The sequence below is a fragment of the Rhodnius prolixus genome, unplaced genomic scaffold (assembly GCF_049639745.1).
Source record: "Rhodnius prolixus isolate KJV_2025 unplaced genomic scaffold, Rpr scaffold_3, whole genome shotgun sequence".
Lineage (NCBI taxonomy): Eukaryota > Metazoa > Arthropoda > Insecta > Hemiptera > Reduviidae > Rhodnius > Rhodnius prolixus.
In genome coordinates, this window is record NW_027411603.1 from 4,106,403 (window position 1) to 4,124,851 (window position 18,449).

General features: G+C 36.2%; 1 protein-coding gene across 3 annotated transcripts in view; it reads right to left on the reverse strand.

Moving 5' to 3' along the window:
* Positions 1-18,449, reverse strand: part of LOC141452495 (uncharacterized) — a 155,083-nt gene that overhangs the window by 23,493 nt on the left and 113,141 nt on the right. For all 3 annotated transcript variants that reach the window (XM_074124699.1, XM_074124697.1, XM_074124698.1), the window contains exons 4-5: positions 7,110-7,247; positions 3,129-3,243 (exon numbers count right to left, since the gene is read on the reverse strand). In XM_074124699.1, the coding sequence (XP_073980800.1) occupies positions 3,129-3,243; positions 7,110-7,247 (253 nt within the window). The remainder of the gene's footprint in view (positions 1-3,128; positions 3,244-7,109; positions 7,248-18,449) is intronic.

Below are 18,449 nucleotides of genomic sequence, written 5' to 3' on the forward strand. Positions count from 1 at the left end.
CGGGCAAAAACCCGATTAGGGTTAATACCTCGATATGTATGTAAGGATATGTATGTAAAGTACCAACTGTTTATTGATACAGATCTGTTAAGAAGACTTGAAAGTTGTAGAAAACAAAATAAAAAGGTTCAATAATTAAGGACCACTGGTTTTGACAATGATTATGAAAACTACATAAAAAACTGTGAATAATGACGTTAATTTCGTTTCGATATCCCTAATAATAGTTGAGATATTTAAGATCAAAGTTACAATTTTATCTATTCGTGAACGGTTTTCAATATTAATTTTCCAACAGAAATACACGTTTTGGTTGGTCCTCTGACAGCAAAAAATGTTATTTGTGACGCAAAGTGAAAAAATAATAATAATTGAAGATTTTAAAACCTGTAGTGTAATGTAATGGTTGTGGGTGAATCAGGATAAATTGGTTTTATCACCAAATAAAAGCAATACTCACATCATTATAATGCAAGACTTCTTGAGCTATGATTACGGTAAGAATATCTTGCCAGGGATGGGCGGATGTTCGTCTAGTGGTCAAGAGCGTGGTTTTGTAAGTGGGAGATCCCTAGTACGAATTCCGCGTATGCAGTCATTCTTATTACTTAAAAAATCATAATACTTTTTTTAATAAAGTGTAGTCACACGGGATTCGATATGTATGTAAGGATATGTATGTAAAGTACCAACTGTTTATTGATACAGATCTGTTAAGAAGACTTGAAAGTTGTAGAAAACAAAATAAAAAGGTACAATAATACGATTCTGTGCGCTCGGTAACAGAAAATGTAAATTCTGTTCAAATGAGCCCCCCTCTCGACCTACATGTGTTGGAAAATTTTCTAATTGATTTTAAGGAAATTTTTGCCAGATATGGAGTAAGAAACTAAATGGGAAAATTTTTATCATAACAGTGGAAAAGCCTAATTTCATTGCCCTATTTTTGGTTTTCTTTCTCTCGTCCTTACACTTTAGAGGGTAGAAAGCATGTAGGCGAACTTGATCAGAATAATGAATGGAAAATACGTGTATCTTCCAACCCAGTTTCCCATTCATGGACTCCCCCTCCCCCAAACATCGTGCACAGAACAGAACTCAGGGATGGAGAGAAATAGCATGGAAGAAGATTGGTTGGTTGGCTCTGCAGCCAGCCTGTGTGGAAGGGTGCTCCTAGGTAGGGTGAGGAGTGTACGCGACAAGCGAACAATTCACTCGATTGTGCACGACACCGGCCGCGATCATGCCATTGGCTAGGAGGACGGTTCAGCCAGTCTGGCACCGTGTTACGTCACCACCTTCGCGCAACAAAGTCAACTTCTATTAGCTCCGGCTGGAAATTTAACAAAAAAAAAAATAAATAAAATAATAATAAGTATAATAATAATAATAATAATAAGTAGGAGGGAAGGGATTAGCTATGAGGTTAGCATACTGGACTCCCACGCGGAGGTCCCGGGTTCGAATTCAGCTGCTGACCCTTAGATTTTCTCTCCCTAGGAGCTTCTTACAGCTCACTTGTCCCAGTGATGGACAGTATTGTCTGTAACGAGAGAACACTGTCCAGCGGCCGGCATTGCACTGAAAAAAGCTTCGGGCGCCAATAACCGTAGATGTTGACGCGCCTTAAATCATTAAAAAAAATAATAATAAGAATAAGAGTAAGAATAAATAATAGAAAATTAGCACATTATTGGAAGAAGGCTTTCGGTAAACTCTGAACATGTAGCCGAATGATTTACAACGTTGAGGTGTTGACACACACAGACAAACATTATTAAAAAGAAAAAAAATTACTTCCGCAACTCAGTTTCGGATGCTCCATCCGTCATTTCTGACACTTTGCCAACATTATTCTTCCGCCATTTTTTTTATTCTCACCAAAAGTTCCGTAATTTCTTTTGTTTTATTTTTTGGTGTATACTTAAGTTTCTTTGTGATAACTTGAAGTTCTTTTTATGTTGCATACATGACTTACAGTCAAAACTAGACTTAGACCTTGCATTTTATTTAATGTATTAATATGAGAGAATTTATAGTAAAGTATGTTAGGCGGTTATAGGCTAGACCCGCAAAGCTAAGATGTATTGCGGTACTAGTCTAGGCCTTGCATTTTATTTAATGTGTTAATATGAGGAATTTTGTAGTAAAGTATGTTTGCTAGTCGCCTCCGTACACGACACCTAATTGGTAGTTGGACGTGAAGCACGCCTGAAAAAATAGGCAATTACTTTACTTTTACTTTATTTTAATCTTATTTGGGTGCAACTCTTATTGTACTAAGTTCAAAATCAATAAAAATTGTTCATTTCATTTTGTATTAAACATTATTTATGTATTTGTACTTAAAAGTAGAATTATTTATTCTGTTTTCTTACAAGGAAGAAGGGAAAAATGGAAATAAATGGTAAGTACCCTATAATCCCGTTTTTTCCCTAAAAAAAAAAAAAAAAAAAAAAATCAGACGAAGACAGAATTTTGATCTGCTGTGGACTTGCTAGGACGGAATCCACATTGATAACCTCATAGGACATGTTCAACATTGGAAAGCAGGCGTTGGTGTTGTTCATTGGCTATTGAAAGAAGCTATTTTAACATTTTTTCGCACTCAAGGACCACCATTTTATATACATATAGATGAGACATGTCTGCTGGCCTGCAAGATTGATAGGATTTAAAATCCTCTCAATTTTCGGGTAAAATCGATACTTATCGAGATTATCAGGAAATCGAATGAATGATTGCTATTTTGCATGATCGATTCTATATTTTAGTAACTAATTAAAGTCATGTGAGCGTTTCTACTGATTTTTTTTCTTTTTAAAACTAAAAAACTAGAGAGTTGTTTATTTCCACATTCTGGTAGAAATAATGGCAGGAACGTGACATTATTTCCCGGCCATAATAATCATTTTTAGAGGGAGCAGAGTGCGCCACTGGAGGGAAGTTGAGAATAAGCGCGCCAACTGGCGGTGAATGTTAATGAGTTATCAGTTTTTATATCCGTCTAGTTTTTCCCGTCTAATATTTCTCATATTTCCGCTTTCGACTTTCTCCTGCAATTTATTAATTAGGGGGGAGTGGAATTAATGATTACTCTCACAGTTAGTACTATATTGGCTACATACTTGCTAAAAAGTCGCAGAACAACGCAGATAATGATGAACATCAACGCCATGCCGACTAGCACGCCAATCATGGCGGGATCCACGTACTGCACTGGAGCCGGAGGTTCGTATCTGTCTGGAAACAGTTTTAATTTCATTAATTAAAACAACAAACATTTAAAATTCTTTCAACTTTCTTTTGCAATCAAAAAAAAAAAAAAAAGAGTCAAACTTCGTACTTAACACTACTTCTTCCTCGACCTTCAAGCCGTCGTAACTCTTTGGTTAGTTAAGACTGTGGAAGGAATTGGTTAGAAAATGATAAAACGAATTTTTTTTGGATCCCGGAGAATTCCAGAGAAAAAAAAAATCGATATTACTACCATATTAGAGGGAAACTTAAGATGATTAAAAATACTTACAATGGCAATCCACCAAAGGAATTCTGCTCTCGCATTTGCAAAAGAAAAAGGGAAAAGGAAAAGTGAGTTTCAAAGTGAGGATCCAATCGAGCGGAAACAGCTGGAGGCACCCAATGAGCCGTGAATCAGTAACGCCAACATAACTTTGCTATCTCCTCTACATCATAGTGCATCCTCATTTCTTCGCTTCGTATTCATACAGTAGCTATCGATTGAAACTTGGGGTTCTTGACGAAACAGGATCGATAAGGCTTCTTTATTATTATTTTTTTTTGCAAGGAATATAAAATGGTTTGGAAATAGGGTATATCATTTTCTTGGCAAAGGGAGAGTAGAGAATTTTGATGCCAACATTAAGGTATCAAAAAGCGACTTCTTTTTCCTCCGGGAACCAAAATCAAAATGTGAAGATGAGGGAAGATGGTAGGATAGATTTTTTTTTTGTTAGGGGGGTTTTCCTCAATTATGAGGGTCTCTCAGACCAAAATCCTTTTATGTCCTACAAACTATCATTAATAGAAACTAAATAAATTTTTCAAAAAACAAAATAGGGATCATCCCTCTAACAAAAACCAACTCACATGGGGTGCGTTCCACTAAGCGCTCACAACGATCAAAATATACAGCTTCAGCCGTTCCACTTGATGACCCCGCCGGTCGTTGTGGTCGTGGCGGAAACGTCACTAATGACGTCACGCGAAGCTCAAAACGTTCAGAAATTTGGCGCAATTTTTAAAAGCAAAGATGGCGACCGAAAAAATTATATCAGATAAATGAAAGTATTAACTCATGTAAATAATTGAATCCGTTTCTCGAAAGTCTAAAAAAAATAATAAAATGAAAAATTACTTATCCCTTTACTTACTAAATCACTGAATAACGACAAATTACAAGTTGATAGTTAATAATATGTGGCTTAAGTTTTCGCTTTTCACTATTGCGATTTTGTAAAATTGCATTCCACTTTTCATCGGAACTAGATGAAGAACTTTCTAAAGCATTATTACTGTTGCCACAAAAGACATTTTAATTTTATTTAAACGTAAATTTTATAAATAATCCACTAAAATGATGTATATTTTTAATATAAGTTAACTTTACCAATAATTAATAAAGTTTATTATAACTGCTTATAAACGGGGTTAAAATTAAAAAATAACCTCTTCAGCTTCTGACTTATTTTCGAGGTCGCCATTTTTAATGTTTACATGAACGGTTAAAACGCCCAGTCCATTCCACTTGGGTTTTCGATTGTAACACTAGCAAGCAAGTGGAACGGGCAAAACCGCGCGGTCGTGAGCGTGATCGTTGTGAACGCTTAGTGGAACGCACCCTATATCTACCAGACCAATCATTGTCCAATACTGCGTCTCCATTGGTCTCTATCCATTGTATCCTCCTCGCAGATTCCCTTACCAATATCATTATCACATCCACTCCGTTCCTCCAGTTATTTCTGGATCTACCTCTTTTTCCCTTCGGCCTGTTGGGTTCCATTCTTAGCCCTGCTTTGGGCGGGCACTCTCTGCTCACTGGCATTCTCTTCAGATGGCCAAACCAAGCAAGTTTCCTGCGATCAATCTCTCTTCTAGCAATGATCTTTCTCTCTCTCTCTGCAATTCTTCTTCTTTCCTGGCCGACCGCCTCCAGAAATCCATTTCTGTCGCAGCTATTTATTTATTTTTTTCCCCTGTAATTTCTTACTAATAGTCCAAGTCTCCGCAGCATAGAGCAGTATGTTCTGGACGATTGCATCATATATTATTATTATTATTATTATTTATTTATTGCTTTTAAATTTTGTACAATTCATAGCAAGAGTTGGTCTCGGTTACCAATTACTATATATATATACAACACACAATAGAATGATACATACAATTTTATAATATATTTGCTAATAATTATACACAATTAAATAACTATGAGAGAGAGTATACAAATAAAAAGAAAGAAAAAGTAAACAAATCTGCGTTTAAAAAACAAACAAATAAGAAATATCAACCCACAAGTATAGCTCTTAGCCTTAATGCATTATAAACATAAAAATATATACTTTTTAATTTACTCAAGTTATCTACAAAAAGGAGATCATCTACTTGGTCTTGAAACTTTACAGTCGATCGCACATAACTTCTTAAATAAGTGTCCCTAAATAAAGATAATACAGTACACTCTAACAAAAAATGTGCAAATTCATCTTTAGAACATTTACATAAAGAACAAACATTGTCAGGATTGAAGCTATGAACAGTTCCATTTAGATAAATTCTAGGTTTGATTTTGCTCATTAGGCGGATTTGTGACAAAGTCCGAATAAATTTAGGATCACATCTGAAGTAGATGTATGGTTCAGGCAAACCAAGAAGGCTTATGCTTCTAAAATAGTTATTAAAGGAAGCATGAGTCACAGAAAGTACATCCTTACTCAACAAATTATTATTAAAACTTTCTATCAAGGAGTTTTTCCTTTTTCTTAATTCCTCCGAACTTTGCGCTAGCCACACATCGTCGCCACCTATAGAAAATAAGAGTCTTCTAAATTCCATTACCCAGTTATAAGGCAATTGAATAGTATCTGACTGTTCAGACAAACCATTATAGCAGACTCTTGGTAGACTATCATGAGGTAGATTTAAGATTTTTGACCAGAATCCCAACATTCGTTTAAAAATTAGAGCTTTAATATGCAGCCGATTACTTTCCAAACGGACAAAAGCGTCAGGCGTATTGCGAGAAAGATGCAGTAACGATTTTAGGAATTTTAAATGCACTCTTTCCAGAAGGTCGAAATAATTAGGGCTCCAAATTTCCGAAGCATAGAGTAAAACACTCGAAACCATACTGCCAAAGATGTACATCTTATCCCTCCAAGAGTTGCACCCGGATCCGGCTATGAGACTCAACACGGAAGCCATAGCGACAGAACTTTTTTTTACAAAGTGCTTGGCCGCTAAGATAAACTTGGCGGAGGCGGAAAAAGGGACCCCTAAGTACGAAGCGCTGTTTACTAAACTTAGCTTACTTCCTTCATATAAAAAATCCCTTACTTTCTTCGTTCTACCTCCTTTGTGACAGTGTAGCACTACCGTTTTTTGTGGGTTCACTTTAATTTGATTAATTTCACAGTAATCCGACAGCAATTTCAATTTATTTTGTGCATCATACCAAGAATAAGAGGTTATTGCCACGTCATCTGCATACATTAAGATCGTGCATCATATATTATACTAAGCTGGGATAGATAGAAGGGAGAAAGGCTTTAGGGAAGAGGGAGGCTATTTGGAGAGGACCACTGTGGTGGAGTTGCACGGAGCCGGAGTTAGATATCCTGCCTGAGCAAAATCTCCTATCAGAATTCTATTTAGGAGTCAAGTCACCTCTGAGAGCAACTGGCTTGAGGTGGATATACCTCTAATTAATTAATTTGGACGAAAAATACTGAATTGAAATGTCTGTGGTTATGCTTTTGAACAACAGATTTCCACAAAGGAAATGGAATTCTCACCTAGATTTCCACTTTTGTTGAATGGAAAAAATGTTTAAAATCTAGAAAAAGAAAAACAGGAACTCCACTCACCAGTACATTCCAGCCTGTTGTTCCTGACGGTCGGCACCTTTTCAAATATACACGCACAACGGCCATCTCGGCATTCAGTCATTGGTACGCTGGTTTCACATTGCTCGTTGAAGAAACATGTACCGTTTAAGTCTACCACTGCAAAAAAAACAAAGTCAATGCTTTACAATCACTTAATTGTAGTTACATTACAAAATGTAACCTAACCTAACCTAACCTAACCTAACCTAACCTAACCTAACCTAACCTAACCTAACCTAACCTAACCTAACCTAACCTAACCTAACCTAACCTAACCTAACCTAACCTAACCTAACCTAACCTAACCTAACCTAACCTAACCTAACCTAAAACTATTCTTTCAGGTTTGAACGTGTAGAAAATACATTTAAAAAAAAAAAATGCTAAAAATGGGAGGGAAATTTGGGGCAAGTTTTTTTCCCCTTTATTATACTGCTATGACAGACATCCTTTTAAATAGATATTAACCAGTTTGTCCAACGTAACACCCTATTACAGTACTGGCAGGGAATAATTGTATAAACATTGCTTTTTACACACTTCAGAAATATTTAATATCATCTTCGAAAACGCCCAACCTATTTTTTTATTTAAATAATTTTAATCATTGACGTACAGTATTTAGTTCCTGTAATTTCACCGGAAATATCCGAAACGAAGTCCTCAGAGTTCGAGAATTAAATTAATGAAGTTACACAATTTTGTTACAAGTAGCCCCGTTATCGATCTAAACAGTAATAATTATAATTGGTAATTATATTCACACTTGAATTATATTATCAAGTTTAGATAAAGATCGATACGTTAGATGTCTGATTTGTAATATAGGAAGGAGATTCCATATAGGGAAGGGGAAAGGTGGTGTATTTGAAGACTATCTCAGGAGAATATGACTGATTGAATCAGTTGTTGTAACGTGTAGCGAACAATATGACCATCAAATGGGACGTTATTGGCTCTTCGGACACGGTTTAGGGTGGGGGGGAAGGGAATCATCATATAGACGAGCTAGCCTAGGGATAAACTAGTTTAAACTAGGATTCACTGTATAATGCAATAAACATGGCCATCATGTCGGGAATGGCGACATTGGCAGCCGACAGATAGGTCTCCTAAGGACTAAAACCGCATAAACTAGTCGATTCTTTGGGAATAATAGCCAATCCCTGGATATTTCTACCTAGCTATTACCTACAATCAATCAATATCACAGATTAGTAAAATAACATATATCACAATATTATGGATCCCTAATGGTTTATAAATGGTTTCATTGTTTATCCATCAGGAAAGCCCTGATAATGTACATGAATTATGACAGGAACTTGTAAAATTCTGGTTTGCCAAGCTTTCGACCCAAGAACTAGCACATCTTCAGTGCTTTGGAACACATGTTTCACAGTGTTCCACATTGCACATTGATTTGATATAAAAAAAATAGTATAACCAAAATCATTTGCCCTATGTTTATTAACAATTATAATATTTCAGGCTCCACGAATAGCCGAGCGGTTAGAGGCGAGGCCCGCAAAGCTAAGATGTATTGCGGCACTAGTCTAAGCCTTGCGTTCTATTTAATGAGTTAATATGAGGAATTTATAGTAAAGTATGTTAGGCGGTTATAGGCTAGACCCGCAAAGCTAAGATGTATTGCGGTACTAGTTTGGCCTAGCAATTTATTTAATGGTTAATATGAGGAATTTATAGTAAAGTATGTTTGCTAGTCGCCTCCGACCACGACACCTAATTTGGCAGTTGGATGTAAAGCCTGCCTGAAAAAATAGGTAATTACTTTACTTACTGATTCTTTCTTCTAAAAACAAGATAAAAAGATAAAAAATCTAGTAGCTAACACTCACACGACCTTCTAATATCTTCCTAGATAATAAAGGTAATAATAAAGTTCTAAAGCTTTATTTTGGTCCTGGCTACAATAACTACAATTAGAAGGGAAAAGATAGAATTTGCGTCCAAATTACCGAAGAAAGTTTTCTTTTTCTTTTCCTGCAAAGATCTTGTAGAAAAGTTAGATCTAAATTTTTGTAGCCGTGATTTTAGGAGCCTTTTAGAAGATGAACTCGATACTTCCAAATGTAAGTTGATTTTCTTTTATATTTTTTGGATAGAGAAAATGTCAGGAGAAAAGTGCCCTTAATTTCCGCTTACCACTCAATGCAGGGCGTACATATAAGATCTTCAGAAAATCTACTAAGAAATGAGAAATTATTAAGCTTTTCCTTTTAGATATGATATTTACGACGCAGGAGGAAAAAAAAGAAAAATGTTTAAGTGGAAAAGTTTTCCTTATCAAGAAGTAGATCCAGGCTGTCAGTCATCTTCAACTTTTAAAGAAAGATGGGAGAAAAAAAACCCCACAAATTTTCCTTCATCCTGGCGGGACTAAGTTTCTTGTCCCAGAGTCTGTCTGCAAAGCATTTTCTCAAACCCTACTCCTTACAATATCTATCAGAGGCCAGTATTTCACACTCGACCTTATCATTTCTTTTCCCCCTTACTACTGGTTAAGGGAAAATTTGGAGTGACGTCAGTTTTTCAGATACTGAGTCATTTTTTTTTTTTTTTTTTTTTTTTTTTTTTTTTTATAAAAAAGGTACATTTCCAAGTCCCTTTTGTCAGAAAAAAATGATCTGTTTGTCCAAAAAAATACGTTAGTAGACCTCCAGTCCAAAAATTGTTAGCCAGAAGCTCACAAACTTTAAAGTTCCTTTTTGGTAAACTGACAGGAGGTTAGCAGTATAGAACAAGTCCCCTCAAAAGGAAGTAGCTTTTTACCATTGGGATTTTACTTCCGAGAGTTTAGATTTAGGTTTGGCGTCCTACATAACCATATAAACAAAGGCTGTGCTGCTGAATTTTCCGAGTTTGTTGAAAATGCCCTAGCCGGAAATACCACTTTATTTGCTAGATTTTACACCTATTGACAGTTTCCCATTTTTCGAAAAAATTACGTAGGTATAGAAAGAAAATTTAGATAACAGAGTTCCGGGAAGCAAAATTATCAGGTTGTCCATAGCCAATCCAGCGATACATATTAGTGTTACTCACTAGAAAACAATCTAATATGTATTGTGGGTACTGGGTTCGATTCCCGGTCTAGGCCTTGGATTTTATTTAATGTGTTAATATGAGGAATTTACAGTAAAGTATGTTAGGCGGTTGTAGGCTAGACCCGCAAAGCTAGTCTAGGCCTTGCATTTTATTTAATGTGTTAATATGAGGAATTTACAGTAAAGTATGTTAGGCGGTTGTAGGCTAGACCCGCAAAGCTAGTCTAGGCCATGCATTTTATTTAATGTGTTAATATGAGGGATATTGTAGTAAAGTATGTTTGCTAATCGCCTCCGTCCAAGACACCTAATTTGGTAGTTGGACGTAAAGCAAGCCTGAAAAAATAGGCAATTACTTTACTGGAAAACAAAAGAAGATAAGGTACTAAACATTCTGTACTCACACGAAATTCCAAGCAAATCGTAGAAGCAATCTCAAGTCAGCTGTGAAAAAAATATAATTTTTCCTCGATAACATGATTTGGGACCAAAACAAGAACCTGCTCTGTTCCGTTCAACGCAACCTCATCTTGATTAGCAATTCATTAATTAAGCAGCTGATGACGTCCTACTTGAATTTAAAGCCTGAATACTAGTCCCAGAAAACCGGGCTTACTCCCTGGTTAAACCTCTGTGGTCTTCCGGCAAGGAAACTAGTTTACTAAAGCACGCATACATAGCTACACAATTACAAGGCTTAACAGGCTTAATAAAATGGTTGCGTGGCAAGTGTCACAAGTTAGACAGGGGGTGCTAAAATGACGTCATGGTTTAGGCCAAAACGAACCGCCTTGGAAGGCCCCTGTGGGTATTCTTGAGTCCTTATCTCTCTCTCTCTCTCTCTCTCTGTTTGTTTGTGAGTCACCGACAACAATGAGCCCAGAATGTAACAGCTTAGCGTTATTCTGCTTGTCCTTAGCAATCTGATATAGCCCACCCCCCCATATCTTCCTGAATTTGAATATAATTTACAAAGCATTCTGGTCTCAGCTTTCTCCCTTCCAAACCATCGATAACGTGGAAACCAACTTTCGATAACATTCAACTCGATTTGTGGTATCGATTACAGTTAATATCAAAATTTATGTGATGTGACGATATGTAATATCTTCACTGTTTGTGCATTTATTTAATTACAATCACCATATATTAAAACCATTGCTGTTGTGGGTTTTGCTGCTACATTCTGCGGGACTAGGCTAGTACCGCAATACATCTTAGCTTTGCGGGTCTAGCGTGAAACCGCCAAACATACTTTACTATAAATTTCTCATATTAACACATTAAATAAAATGCAAGGCCTACACTAGTACCGCAATATACCTTAGCTTTGCGGGTCTAGCCTATAACCGCCTAACATACTTTACTATAAATTCCTCATATTAACCATATATTATAGTATAAGCAAGATGGATAATATAGTTCCAGTAGAAAGTCAGAGCGGAGAAGTTATCCAGAGTTAAGACTGCAACACAATTGCTAAGAGGTTTCTAAGGTAATTAGGAAGATTCAGTGAACGCCTCGATCATTTGGATGGTTGTTTGGATGCTTGGTCATTCGGAGTTTTGATAGCAATGAAAAAAGTGATGAACTAGCTAAGGAAGAGTCTTAAGGCCAAATCATTCTTTGTATCCGAACTTGTCTTGCCAATCTTAAAGCGATATCGTGACGAGATTAACAGAAAGTAGTGGTTGGGGGGCATTGGAGAGGATTTAGACGAAAGTGAGATGCTATGGACAATCTAACAGGTTTACAGCAAGGAATTGAAAATGATAGTACTTGGATCTGGAGATCTAGGCATGCTTCTGTGAATAGCCATCTGAATACCACCAAGATGCAAGGTTAGGATACAAGAGACCGTGTACCACTTTTTTTGGGTGATAATGTCCTCATTATCCTGAAGGCTAGGTTTAGGATATTTGGCCTTGGCTTTGACATTAGGATCTTGGTCGATTTAAAGGTCGGTGATGTTCTTAAATATTGCCTTAAGGCCAGTGAAGACTTGATCTGTGGATGCTGACTTGGGATTGGAGGATCGAGAGAGAGAGAGAGAGAGAGAGAGAGAGAGAGAGAGAGAGAGAGAGCGCCCTTTTGAAGCCTTAAGTCCTTCTTTTTTTTCCGGCCCTTAATACAAAGAATAGTAATAGAATTTTCTAGAGTCTGGCTTTGTTTCCATAACGTAATAAAAGAAAAGAAAATTACACCATTTTCTCCTACTAGCAATACGTGGACGTGAAAAGAAAACTGATATGAAGGACTTTAAGAAAAGAAAGAGGAAAAAGGGAAATTAAGTATTATTAAGAGATTTCGTGCTTAATGTAAGCACAGAGAGGGGGTGGCGAGATTCTGTTTAAAAGCTTTTCCTTGCAAAGCTCAGCGACAGTAGGTAACATCCAAAAAAAAGTAAAGCACTACTTAAATAGGTAGATGATGACACGGAGCTTTGGCTAGATAGAGGATTCTTCTTATAAATGTTAATGTAAAGCTCAAATACGGTGAACATTATAACTACAAAATGGCTGACGTATTCTTTTGAAGACGCATCCGGCGATTATCTCCTCCCAAACCATTGCCGGAGGAGAAACTTTCTCTTTCTCTTGGTTGGCTTTAACATCTTACTTCCGAGTCCAGCTTCATTTAATGTTCACTTTTCCTTCTTACTGTGGTGGAAAAGATAATATTATTTTACTTAGACTTAGGATTTGTGATTTCATAGGATTTTTCAATTGACTGGGTAAAAGGGCGGCAGAGAATTATGAGCCTATTGCTTCTCGCCAACCTCTCACCTCAGAAAAGGGTAGTACCGGAATATCAGATAAAAAAAACTAGCCATCAAGAGGATGCTGGATAATCATAAGTGGAACTAGAAAGCAGGAAACTAAAGGAGATGGTAATCCAGTCTCCCAGTATGAACCTGGAGACATCATTTCCAAATACAAGACGTGAAAATCTCTGGGAAAGGGAAAACTTTACCTCAGAGATGGATGATTGACCACAGGCAAACAATACATTGGTGACTGGGTAAGTCCGTCATGGAATAAATGGCACTCAAGGGTATCTAGTCTTTTCAACCCGTGGATTAAGTGGTAATCCAGTTCCGTCCTCCAAAGCCTGTAGGTTGAATTCGGGGTTATCGGGGTAGTGGAGTCCATTATATTCGCCAGCATATTTGGTTCTCTTGTAATCTCGGAATGGCCAGAGAACTTGGAAGTAAGTCAGTATTCATCGCTCTCAAAGAAACATTGAGAGCAGTATGACTTTGAGAGTAGTATGGCATTTAGAGTAGTATGGTATTGAGAGTAGTATGGCATTGAGAGTAGTATGGCATTGAAAGTATTATGGCATTGAGAGTAATATGGCTTTGAGAGCAGTATGGCATTGAGAGTAGTATGGCATTGAAAGTAGTATGGTATTGAGAGTAGTATGGTATTGAGAATAGAATGGTATTGAGAGTAGTATGACATTGAAAGTAGTATGACTTTGAGAGTAGTATGGCATTTAGAGCAGTATGGCATTGAAAGTAGTATGGCATTGAGAGTAATATGGCATTGAGAGTAGTATGGTATTGAGAGTAGTATGGTATTGAAAGTGGTATAGCATTGAAAGTAGTAAGGTATTGAGAGTAGTATAGCATTGAGAGTAGTATGGCTTTGAGTGTAGTATAGCATTGAGAGTAGTATGGCTTTGAGAGTAGTATAGCATTGAGAGTAGTATGGCATTAAATAATATGGCATTGCGAGTAGAATGGCATTGAAAGTATTATGGCATTGAGAGTAGTATGGCTTTGAGAGCAGTATGGCATTGAGAGTAGTATGGCATTGAAAGTAGTATGGTATTGAGAGTAGTATGGTATTGAGAGTAGTATGGCATTGAGAGTAGTATAACATTCAGAATGGTATGGCATTGAGCGTTGATTCTTCTAGAAGACCACAGAACCTTAATGGCTGCTACCTATTCAAAATACCTCGCTATACCAGGTATTTTACTGGACAGTCCTCTGAGTCAGAAATAGAGGTTCTTGGCACTCAAAACTGAAAAACTTCCCTACTCCACAACGCCTTCTTCCTTCCTTCCTCGGAGTAAAAAAGGGATGTAAACTAACTATAGAAGTTCAGCGCTCATCTCGGTGCAGTTCACCGATGATTATTTTGCCACTATTTCTATCATCGTAAAAAGTACCTTTAGAAAAACATTTTTCTTCAATTCCAAGATTTCATACCGTTTTCCATAGCAAAATTTTGGCCAGTATCCAAGAATGTGCAGTCCTTTGTTATTAATCACCGCTATCAGGAAGTTTCCAGCGAGTTTGGTAATTGTCCAATAATCCTCTAAATACTCTATTTTTTTTTTAATCTAAGAGAATGTTTAAACAATTTCTTCAAAATAGCGTTAACTTCAGTTTTATTGTCAACATTTCCGCCATGCTAAAAAATATCACCTGGATGTCGGGAAAGAATTGCTATATTGGTAAATTTTCTAAACTGAATTTCCATCGGATAAATCACTTTAGTTAGAAAAAGTTCTGTGTGTACAAAAAATTTCTTTAAAAACTAAAAACCTCCGGAAGTAGAAACAATATTGGACCTGACTGTTCAACATAACGATCTAAATCCTTCAACCGGATATACAAAAACGTTGAAACGTTGTCAAAAGACGGATTTGTTTTTAGTTTTTGTTCAGGAACGGTTCCTCGCTAATTGAATCCTTAATATTACAATTTTTTTTAAAATCTGATTCAATTCTGAATAGTTATCTTTAATATGACTATAAATTGCTTGGTTTCAAAATCCGGAGATTTTAAATTTAAGTAATTAAATCATTGATAGACAACAAAACTTAGGCTAAGTAATAAGGAATAGCTTATACTTTTAAAGGAATTGTTAGGTGCTTTCGATTTTATTGTTTTTTAAAAAAGGACTTTAATATTTACTTAGTGCGGTCGATAATTGTATCGATTAAAATATGACTTTATGAATATTCATGGGATATAGCGAGTAAAACACAAACAAAACCAAAACAAACAGACGAAAATTACAAAGAATCTATCCGTTTGATTTTGTCTCTATTATCGATAATTCATAAATAATAATAATAATATAATAATGATAGTCGTAACAGTCAAGGTCGAGTCTTTCTCTGTTTATTTACCATATGTTTGGCAACACTGAATATAAAGTTAATTATAAGGTTAGAATTCTGAAATTAAATCAGCTGTTAGTAATTAAATCTCAGATTTAACCAAGTTATTGATTCATGAAAGCATCGTTAATTCTACTTCATCTATTTCTGAAGAATGATTATTAGAAACATTCTATTGGCCTCAAAACATTTCTACTTAAAATGTAAAAATTGTAACTTTAAATTGTTTTGATTGGTACCGAAAGAACTCACAGTAAATAAAGTAAAGTAAAGCCTATTTTCTCAGGCAGGCTTTACGTCCAACTACCAGATTAGGTGTCGTGGACGGAGGCGACTAGCAAACATACTTTAAATTCCTCGTATTAACTATTAAATAAAATGCAAGGCCTAGACTAGTACCACAATCTTAGCTTTGCAGGTCTAGCCTATAATCGCCTAACATACTTTACTATAAATTCCTCATATTAACACATTAAATAGAATGCAAGGCCTAGACTAGTACCGCAATACATCTTAGCTTTGCAGGTCTAGCCTATAACCGCCTAACATACTTTACTATAAATTCCTCGTATTAACTATTAAATAAAATGCAAGGCCTAGACTAGTACCGCAATACATCTTAGCTTTGCAGGTCTAGCCTATAATCGCCTAACATACTTTACTATAAATTCCTCATATTAACACATTAAATAAATTGCAAGGCCTAGACTAGTACCGCAATACATCTTAGCTTTGCGGGTCTAGCCTAACAAACATACTTTACTATAAATTCCTCATATTAACCATTTGGAATAGAATGCAAGGCCTAGACTAGTACCGCAATACATCTTAGCTTTGCGAGTCTAGCCTATGACCGCTCGGCTATCATAGCGCCTTGAGAACTCACAGAATAAAGAACATAATATGGGTAAAATGAAATAAGGGCAAATATAAAGAATATCTTGCAATAACTCGAATCCCTGAGGAGAATTATCTGGAGGAAGAACAAGCCCTAAATGAAAACGATGTTTGATGCCATAAAAAAAAGAAGGGGAGTTGCTGAACATTTGCTGTACGGAAACGCGATTGATCTTGAACAGTTTACTCTCAGGAAGGTAAGAGCGTTCCTACGACAGCAATTAACGGAAACTAATACTATTAACAGACAAACACTTCCTTAATGAACTGTCAAGAGTTTTAATTAAATTTCTTTTAAGTTTGTCTGTCTAAATTAACATCTTGAGTAAATGAAATGTTTTGAAGTTCAGCCCTAGTCATGTATGTTAGTTACAAACATGTTGGAGGCAAACATTGGTAGTTTACTCACAGTGTTTAAAATACATTAAAAGCACTTTCCTGTACAGACATCACAAGTCCAGTACTACTTACATGGTGAACTTTGCAACTGTTACTCTTAATACAAAGGGAAAGAGGAAGTATTGCAATCGTCGAGTTTTCGCCGGAAATACATGCTTTGTGGTAGCTTCTTGAGTCTAATCTGGTGTGAACACGTAACAGATTCATCTTACCACAGTTAACGTAAAAAACAATACTCTCTTGAAAGTCACCATTTTGACTAACTTCTCCACTCGTTACGTAATCATTTGTTACTCTGTTATCATTGTTATTTATATAGCGCTGACGCGCTGATTGGAGCAAAAATAAACGCAAAAAAAAAAAAATTAAATTGGTATATTTAAAATTAAGTTAATAATTTCAATTTGAACAAAAGCGAACAAAACAAAAAAAACTTTTGGCGCTGACGGTACTGTTTTTAATTAATACTTAATTAGAAGGAAATTAGGAAAGTTTTCAATGGATTTTCCCAGCTGACAATATTCACCTAATGTTAATTTAATAATCTCATTTAATTGAAGATAATTCGTTTTTCACAAAGCTGAAAATTTCCAAACAGAATGGCATTGTATTTAATTTATTCTGCAACAATCTTACAATTCTATCTTTTCCCCCTCTTCCTTAATCGCGAGTTTAGACCCCGACAGGATCGCGAATCGTGACCCATTGTGGGAAACAGGCGAACAAGTTTCGAACCAGGAACTAACATGTTTCTACAGGTTTTAACATGTTTTCGGACAGAAAAAAAATGAAATGAGTAAGTCAGCACTGATGGTAATACAGTTTTCAGTTTGTCTTTCAAGAAAATCGAGTACCCAGAGATTTTAAGTACAGTTTTCAGTTTGCCTTTCAAGAAAATCGAGAACCCAGAGATCATAAGTACAGTTTTCAGTTTGCTTTTCAAGAAAATCGAGTACCCAGAGATTTTAAGTACAGTTTTCAGTTTGCCTTTCAATAAAATCGAGTACTGAAAGATCTTAAGTACAGTTTTCAGTTTACCTTTCAAGAAAATCGAGTACCCAGAGATCTTAAGTACAGTTTTCAGTTTGCCTTTCAAGAAAATCAAGTACTGAGAGTTTTTAAGTACAGTTTAGTCCTGAGTACGCAAGTCTCAGTGACTTGATTGTGCATTATAACAGATGAAAAGAAGAGTATATTGTAAACGGATTTGACTCAAACTCAAGCAACGTCTCAGAAACTAGCCGGAAGCTACTTTTGACATTTGCTCAGACATTAGAACACCCTTAACTTCAAGACTATATATCTCGCATCGTATTCATCATATCATTATGAAATCTTTGAACAATTATAGACTATAATAATCTTTATGTATGAGTGAAATATGAACTCCAACGATGAAATAGTTTAGGAGATAATGGAAGCTTAACTGTTCATAGTTCAAAACGCTCCTGGAATTCAAGCTCCAACATTACGCTCCACATTCATCAGATCGTAATTAAATTTGGGTCAGGTGAAGACACAAACTATAAAACGCTACGTAACTGCAACGTTTTCTCTTCCTCAGAAAAAAGGAAAGTGCTTTTTTTACATGAATAGATGCGGAAGTGAAATTTGTTCATCAGTTAGAGCAGCAAGACCTAAACACTAGATCTAGAAGAGTCTACCGCCTTCGTATTTCCTGCCCTGAGACAACCACTCCCTTGAGTTCTATCTAAAATGCATGGGATGTGCCCTGGATCTGCCCACATAGTAGCAGTTTCCCGTCGCTATAATGAGTTTGTAAGCTCCCCAATACAGCAGCGAAGGCGCCAAGCAA